This window comes from Podarcis muralis, chromosome 1 (genome assembly GCF_964188315.1).
Source record: "Podarcis muralis chromosome 1, rPodMur119.hap1.1, whole genome shotgun sequence".
NCBI lineage: Eukaryota > Metazoa > Chordata > Lepidosauria > Squamata > Lacertidae > Podarcis > Podarcis muralis.
In genome coordinates this window covers 47,231,244-47,240,104 of record NC_135655.1, presented here as the reverse complement: position 1 = coordinate 47,240,104, position 8,861 = coordinate 47,231,244, and the positions used below count along the sequence as shown (strand labels likewise).

The following is an 8,861-nucleotide window of genomic DNA, read 5'->3' as shown; positions in this document are numbered from 1 at the left end:
CCTTTACCTTATGGGAGGAGAAGAAGGGGGAAAGCCCTGTTGCGCTAGTGGAGGTCCTTGCTTGGCTTCCACTAGCAAGACCTGTTAGCTGAATCCAGCCCAATGTGCCTATTCTGAGTAGGACTAACACTGGATACAACCCTATACAGTGGTACCTCGGGTTAAGAACTTAATTCGTTCTGGAGGTCCATTCTTAACCTGAAACTGTTCTTAACCTGAGGTACCACTTTAGCTAATAGGGCCTCCCGCTGCTGCCGCGCCACCGCTGCACAATTTCTGTTCTCATCCTGAAGCAAAGTTCTTAACCTGAGGTTAGCAGAGTCTGTAACCTGAAGCGTCTGTAACCTGAAGTGTCTGTAACCTGAGGTACCACTGTATCTATAATATGAACCCACAAACTAGAACCCATCATTTATGGAATTTCACCAAGTAGCATAGGAAGATAGTTTAGGACCATAAATGTGGTGTGCTTTATTACAAGGTAGTAGAAATATTGAAAAATCATTTTTTTAAAAATTCCCAATAATTAGCCATTTGTTAGTAAAATTAAGAACATTTCAACAGGTAAATTACAGCTGTTTGGTAATCTTGTGAAACTGTGAGATATATTGGAAAACAGGTGTGTGATAAAGAAAGAATGACTGGATGTGAGTTCGACAATTAGCCCTGGATCATGGTGATCATATGTGTTGATCTTAATGGGACCAACTCTTATTTGAATCAGGAATGAAGGTAACATAATTAGTGCTGAATCGCTTCAGGATTTGTCTCAGAAAACTGTAAATCTTGAATAACGTTCCTCACTCTTCACAGTCATAGGACTCAGCTACACAGCTGCAAATAAAATGTTTTAAGTGTGTTGTAAGGTGCAATATACAAATGTCACACTAGATGGCGACAGTGAACTATGGCAAATTCAATATATTTTTCAAAATGTTTTTTTAAAAAAGCATTTTCACAGAATTTTTTATATGTGTGTAGATTCCACCATAATGTTTTGTGCAGGACTGTCGCCAGAGTTCAGCAGACCTCAGCCATAGGAGTAACCTGGAGTTCTGACAGTATAGTTGCCCTTTTTGTGTGTGTCATCATTCCATTGGATTATTGCTTCTACTTAGGGGCTCTAGGGATTTGTTGGTTTCCACTTCAGTGTTGTCCACATTTCTGTAGATCATTTTTGCTGAATCTAAAATGAAAGGCGAAAAAAGAGGGAAGATGCTCTGTTACTTATATCATTGGGGGGGGGGGAGCTTTAGGAAACAACCACTCCTATTACACCTGTAAATATATTACTTTTGTCTATGTCTGAGGCAAACACAGTTAAGTCTGCTCCATGAAATCCAGATTAGGTTTATTATTATTAATTTTAAGTATTCTTGTCTCCCTTCAAATAAACATTTCCCCAATAAAACAGATAAAAATGCAATAATACAATCAAACCAATAAAATCTAAAAGCCACAGATAAAATGAATAACCTGGGATACAATTTCACATATAAAAGGCCTTTGAAAATAAAAGGGTCTTTGCCTGTTGCCAGAATTTATCATCAAGTTGCCATTTTGTTCCACATTTGCTGGTTAACTAATCTAGAGCCAGATTAACAATGTGGAAAAGTGCAACTGGGAAAGGCAGTTTCCATGTGCTTAACTATATCTACATGCCTGTGCATGTAGTCATAACTGAAGTTTACACAAGTTGAATCTCAAAAACCAAACAGCTCTCAGTTTTACAAAGTTCCATGCCATTGGAAACTGAATGTATGGTCTATTGCTGTATCATAAAAATTAACAAGGAGATTACATGCATTGAGTAATCCAAATGATGTAGATGATTTTATTGAAAAAGGCATCCTTTAATAAAATACTTCACTGATAACTAGGGCTGCCATACATCCAGGATTTCCCAGAAATTACCGGGATTTCAAAGGCGGAAGTGACGTCCAGGGAGAATTTCGGGAAGGCAGCTGTTTGTCCTAGATCTTCGGCAACTTTCGGGGTGCCTTGGTTTTTTACTTTTGTAAATATGGCAACCCTACTGATAACCCTGAAGAATGGCAGCTACTGAAATCACAGATTGGACTCTGGCAAACTTAACTAAATTGATCTGTCCTGGCAATCTATAGAATAAATGCTGATCTTTAAAGGAAGGAACAGGTGCCCCCCACCAAAAGATTGTACTTGCCATTTGTTTCTTTTATCTTTTCATAACTCCTGAAGATCACAACCAGGAGAAGTCCCTCTCCCAACTGGAAAATCAGGTACAGAGAAGGGAAGATGAAGAGTGGCCCAATGACTTCAGATGCAAAGGCCATCTTGAGGATGGTTGAACAGAGCTGTACATTCTGGCAACCGGTCTCCAGGCAGACTGTCCGCCTGCACCTGTGCAGGAAACACAGAGCAGTATGTGACTCTTACATGGGACTATAGTTATGTACATACCACTCCCAACACATGATCATTAGTTTTCAGAGTTGCTCACACAGTTTCCCCATATCACCAACTTTATCCCACCTACTTTAGCACTATGGATAAGTACTCCAGACCTTGAACTCGCCAGCCAGCAGTAGAAGGGTGGAAAGGAAAGGGTCAATAAAAGAATAGCAATGCTGCTTTAAAGTTGGAGAAAACAGCCCCTGGATATAATTCCCTGTATAGTGAAGTTGTTAATGTTTGACATTTTATTATGCTTTTATATTTGTTGGAAGCTGCTCAACTGGGGCAACCCAGTCAAATAGGCAGGGTACAAATAATGAAATTACTACTACTATTATTATTAATCAGCTCTGTATGTGTGTGTGAGACACACAATACATAATTTGTCATCTGCTGTAGAGTTTGGTTGATATAAGAAGTAAGGCATTCATTTAATAGTGGAAGCAAGATGCCTGTCCTCATGTTCTGAAGGAAACCTCGGAGAAGGTTAGCTGATGAACATCAGATTCAGCCACAAGATGCTAGATCTGGACACCTCCTGAGAAGGTTGATTTGTTTACACAGTTCTTGGAACAGCGCCTTCTCTGAGGATCTTCATGTGCCGGGAGTTAATTCAGAGGAAAGCAATTTATAAGGTAAATCCTGTTCCAAACTTAAAGATTGACTCCACTGAATTGTGGAGCCAATGTGCTTCATTTTGAACTAAACAGAGTTTCTAAGGAGTTTGCAAAGGCCTCCCCAATATGGTAGCCAAGCCTGGAGATTGCCAAGGTATGTTTGGTGGTGTTGAGGTCTCCCACATTCTAGAAGTGTCCACATTTGGCACACCAGTCTAGGTTGGCAAAAAGCACTTGTCCACAGCTGTCTCCAGGAATTCCAGTTCTGCACCTGCTCATTTAGACGAATGTAACCTCATCCAGCACAGGCCCTGTATTGGACTGTGAGGCCATTTTCCCCAAGCCACATGCACCTGTCAATCAGTTGATGTCACTGGGTGACATCAGCTAATGGGCGAGGTTTGATCCTGCTGGGTGCTGCTTCGCCAGACATTTCCTGTGGGGTACGTGCTGGCAAAGAAGACCCCAGCAGCCATCAGGATTGAATCCTCTGCTCATCAGCAAACAGATCCCTCTCCCCTTCCCACAGGTCAACTTGGACAGGTGGGTGTGACCTATCATGACATCAGATGATTGACAGGCAGGCAGCCTCACACACATGTCTAAGTGGACCTGCAGTGGTAGAGGGTGATAAAGGGCCAAAAATGTTCACCAGTTCTGGTGCAGATATTAAAAGGCACAGGGAACAAGACACAACTCTGTGGTATTTCAATCAAGCAGGCTTCCAATCAAGCAGGGAATTCTACTGGCACAAGGTGGAGTGACTATCACTGATCCCCAGTTCAGCACCTGTCTTTAGGCAAAAGGAATTGGGTTTAGTTAAGAGGACATACCGATCACTGAAGCTGAAGAATGCAGACAGGATATAGCCCAAGGAGAAGCCAATAACAGGCATCAAAGCTGATGTCCCCAGCAAGCGTGGAGAGAAGATGATCAAGATACTACGTCCGAAACTGACTACACTCAGAACAATTATTGTGATAGATAGCACAAGCAAAACAATCATGCCTGCCTGAAAAAGGAAGAGAGGTTGAAACAAAACACCACTGCATTTAATCCAAAACTGGGCATCATCTGTTACATTAATACCGTTCTATGTATTGCAGTTCCCTTGTGCCACATACCTCATAGGCTATGGGAGGAAGCTGCTTCACTCATTCAGTCTTGCACAGTGATGAGGCAATTCCCCCATTCCTCTCTTTGCCTAATTGACTTTGGCTCCTGACTATAACTTTCATTGTTCATTCCACTCTCCCAGAGTTGCAGAACAGGTACCCCAGCCAATGGAAACTACAGGGTTGGGCATATGGGGTGGGTGGGAATGGAACACACAAATAGGGTTTCCTCCTCCACCCCCACTGATTTTTTGCTGTAACAAAAGTAATAGTAAAATGCACTAGAAAGTGTGGGATAGCTATTGCTTGACATTGTTCAACCCCCTTGCAAATAAATTTACTGAGTTTTAATGCTCAGCAATTAGTAAAAAAGTGACCTGCATTTCAAAGCAGGATAATACATCTCATTTTGATACATGCATTATTTGGACATTTTGTCCCTGGCAACAGAGACTTCAAGCACAAAAAACATTTCAACAGCAGAAAAAAAAATAATAAGCTCAATGCATGAGGATAGGGCAAGTTAAACAAAACAAGGAAATTCAAAATCAAGCATTGCTTACCTTTCACATCTAGCACTATGGGCTGAACTTTGCACTGAGGCAGCAGGTAATACAAAGAAAAAAGAATTGCAGTGCACAATTTCTTAAGGTAAAGGTAAAGGGATCCCTGACCTTTAGGTCCAGTCGTGACCGCCTCTGGGGTTGTGGCACTCATCTCGCTTTATTGGCCGAGGGAGCCGGCGTACAGCTTCCAGGTCATGTGGCCAGCATGACTAAGTCGCTTCTGGCAAACCAGAGCAACGCACGGAAATGCCATTTACCTTCCCGCAGGAAGGTAAATTTATCTACTTGCACTTTGACGTGCTTTTGAACTGCTAGGTTGGCAGGAGCTGGGACCGAGCAACGGGAGCTCACTCCGTCGCAGGGATTCGAACTGCCGACCTTCTGATCGGCAAGTCCTAGGCTCTGTGGTTTAACCCACAGCGCCACCTAAACCCCTTTCCATGTGCAGGGCAGAAGAAATAATGGAAGATAAAGGACTTTCCTTGCAGCATTTACATAAACATGCAAAGTGAGATCCAAATAGTACTGCAATCCCCACTTACTTTAACGAAGCGGCGAGCACACTGAGGCTTCTTTTCATTCAAGAAGATCCCAATGGCACAGGGGATAAGTGTCATGACCAGGGCGACAGCAATTCCTTTGTAAGGCACTTTGTCCTGTAGAGTACCCTGGTACAATCCCTTAGCGTAGAGGTACAGCAGAAGAGGCATCAGAGCAAGTGCCAAGAGTGTTGAGCAGGTTGTCATCACAATGCTGAGACAAAAGAAGAGCAACCTATGTGAAGGAGGTCTTCTGAATTTGGAGACATATTTCCTTTTCTGAATGTCTCACATGACCCTTTTTTGACCCTTTAACGTATAGAATCTGTCTGGTCTCTTGCCCATGCACCCCACACATCCTGAATCCAGACCTGTCCGGACATTAGGTATTTACCATACAATCCCAGCTGACTCTTGAAATTTGTAGCAATGATGATCAAGACACAAGTTCTCAAAGTTCACATATAAATTAGGAATAACATTTTCCTGCTTTGTAAAGCTTTTGGAAGGAGGAGCAAGATAAGGGAATGTTGTTATTCACATGAAGCCTTAGAGAAAGGCACCATTTTAACTGCAAAATTAATGACATTAGGATCTGAAGGCTGTCTGAACAACTTGAGGTTTAATCCAGACAAGAGAGAGGCACTCCTGATCAGTTGGAAGGCGGAACAGGGAACAGGGCTTCAAGCTGTGTTTAGTTTATAGTTCTCTTGAAGACTTGGGCTCGCAGTTTGAATGTACTCCTGGATTCTGCCCTGACTTTGGATGCCCAAGTTTCGTTGGTGGCCAGGAATGCGTTCGTATAGTTATGACTCATGCACCAACTATGCCTGTTCTGTGAGATGTCAGATCTCGCCACGTGGTGATGCATGCTTTAGTTACATCCCAGTTGGACTACTGTAATGCACCCCAGATGAGGCTGCCTTTGAAAAAATGTTTGGAAGCTTCAGTTGTCCAGACTGCTATGGCCAGACTGATGGCAGGCTGGTTAATGGGAACATGTCACTCCCCTGTTGAAACAACTTTACTGGCTACTGGTCTGTTTCTAGACACAATTCAAAGTGCTGGTTATAAAGCTCTATATGGCTTGGGCCCAGGTTATCTGAAAGATCCTATCTTCCTTTACACACCTGCCTGGGTGCTAAAGTCCTTGGCTGAGAACCTTCTCTGGGTCCCATCAGTGTCAGAGGCATGGTTAGTAGTATCACGAGAGAGAGCTTTTTCTATGGCTGTTCTCATATTGTGGAATTTCCTCCCAAGAGAGGTTAGACTGGATCCCTCCTTGTTATCTTTCCTTTTAGCTGGAAATGCTAGGGATTGGATCCAGGACATTATATGAGGCATGTGCTCTATGCCTGCGTTTTGTCCTCTCGCTGTTCCATAATAGTGATGAATGTGGCTATGTATTATAAGCACTAGCACACATCCTGCTTACCTGAGGTTCATGTCTCCTTTTGATGCCAGACTGAGGATGTTGGAAAGATTTCCACCAGGGCAACAGCCACAGATGAGCACAGCCAGTGCCTCAGTGGGTTCCAGTTGGAAGAGTTTGCCCAGCGTGAATGCTGTCAGAGGCATGATTCCATACTGAGCCACCACAGCAACAGCTACTTCCTTGGGTTTCCGGAGATAACCCATGATCTTGGAGATCTCCATTGTGCAACCCAGAGATACCATAACAATAAAGATGACAACAATAATGACGCCATTCAGGGCATAGTCAGCCCTTTGACCAAACACATATGGAAAAGTGAAATTAGCCAAAGAGGCGTTGGCCAGCTGCCTTGGCCTCCAGTGTTCCAGGTTTTCATAGGTGTTGCTAGTGTCAGCTGGTGGAATCTTAGTCATCATTCTCCCTATGGGGATTGACAAAGGTGTTGAAGAAGGTGATGTTAAAACATTGAAGCCATAATCCTCATTGAGCCTACTGATCACTCAAGACCACTCTTGTCATTTCTTGAGGATGTAGAAGACTCTACACATGCACTACAAATACTTGAGCATTACCTGTTCATTTATCTTGTTTTACGCTGGTTTTGAACGCAGGGTATAGGGTTCAGTCTGGCTCCACCATTCCCCCCCCTCCCTCTAATGTTCCAATTTTGAATCATAGGAATGGATAAGGATTTCAGTGATACTGGCATAGTTGAAGTTTGTTTTGCACCCACTATCTTCTGTTGAACCAATGCCTGCTCTATGTCAACTGATCTTGGTCCATTTACATTCCTTCTTATTGAACATTTCTGTAGTGAAGCTATTTACTGACACATCCCCAACAGAATAATAGACATTATGGGAATGCACACACAAAACACACACCACATTAAATTAATTTACTAATGATTCCATACACCACTTTGCAGGGCAGTTGCATTTTGCTCCAAGTTCTACTATGAGGTGAAGCTTAAAAGCACCATTCAGTCGGGGAGAATCCTTCTTCTGTCTAATACTATTTTTGTTTGTTTGTTTTGCTTTCTTACCATAGAAAAGAGAGGAAGGTCAATGATTCACCATGGAGATGAAATCCAATCCCAATTGATTCCTTTGGAGATTAGATATCTGATGCTTCCTCCCCTCAGTCCATTCTGGATGTGGGAGAAAATAAAGATTTTCACTTCACTGCTTTCTTCCTCTGTTCTGGAACTTCTGTGCCTTTCTTATTAGGAAGTTACCCAGCTCCTGTCTTTAAGCACACGGGTAAATTATTAATTCTTTCTGTTAGAATTGAATCACTCCAGCAAGCCAATTTTCCAGCCAAATTGCTCCGGGGACTCTGCTGGCAAGAGGAAGGAATGTGGTAAGCTTTTCTCTCTTCCTGGCTTGCCCTGTTCCCGCTGGTTTCAAACAATTCTGAATCCACAGAGGGTCAGAAGAAGTTTGGAGGGTGGGCAACTCTTGCTCAAATTAGGGGCAAGACCAAGACAGCTGACGCAAGCAGCGTGAACTAGTGCCTGGAATGCACTAGAGCATTTTCTTCCCAGACTTTGAGGTCTGTTAGTAGACCACAAGGTTATCTATTCAGTTATTAGGTCAATTGCTGACTAACCGCTCCATCACTCTAACCCACAGCTAATTCAAAGTCATCTGACCGGGTTTAATGGGAATTACTCCAATGGCTAAATACCTAAAGTTATCAACATGGGTGTTGAGCCTGGGAGAGGTAATTTGAGTGCACAGATTTTAATAGGCTCAGGGCTTGTCCATACCATGCTTGAGTATGGTTTAGAATTGGTTCCCATTCATATACAGTGGTACCTTGGGTTATAGACGCTTCAGGTTACAGACGCTTCAGGTTACAGACTCTGCTAACCCAGAAATAGTACCTCAGGTTTGGAACTTTGATTCAGGATGAGAACAGAAATCGTGCTCTGGCGGTGCGGCGGCAGCAGGAGGCCCCATTAGCTAAAGTGGTGCTTCAGGTTAAGAACAGTTTCAGGTTAAGAACGGACCTCCAGAACGAATTAAGTACTTAACCTGAGGTACCGCTGTAGTCTGCTCTTAACTTGCTGAGTGGTCAAGTTGCTCACTCGGAGCTATCCGTGGTTCTGAAACTTCTGACCTGTCTTGCCCCATGGATTCTGATTTGAGGCC

At 43.0% G+C, this 8,861-nt stretch overlaps 1 protein-coding gene across 1 annotated transcript; it reads right to left on the bottom strand.

Moving 5' to 3' along the window:
* Nucleotides 1–446: 446 nt before the first annotated feature.
* On the bottom strand, nt 447–8,127 carry SLC10A1 (solute carrier family 10 member 1). Its single transcript, XM_028725189.2, has 6 exons — nt 7,751–8,127; nt 6,706–7,126; nt 5,274–5,484; nt 3,884–4,062; nt 2,183–2,379; nt 447–1,186 (listed from the first exon to the last, which is right to left on the bottom strand). The coding sequence occupies exons 2-6, from the start codon at nt 7,119–7,121 to the stop codon at nt 1,089–1,091; spliced, it is 1,101 nt and encodes a 366-aa protein (XP_028581022.2). The 5' UTR covers nt 7,122–7,126; nt 7,751–8,127; the 3' UTR covers nt 447–1,088.
* Between the last annotated feature and the right edge of the window lie 734 nt (nt 8,128–8,861).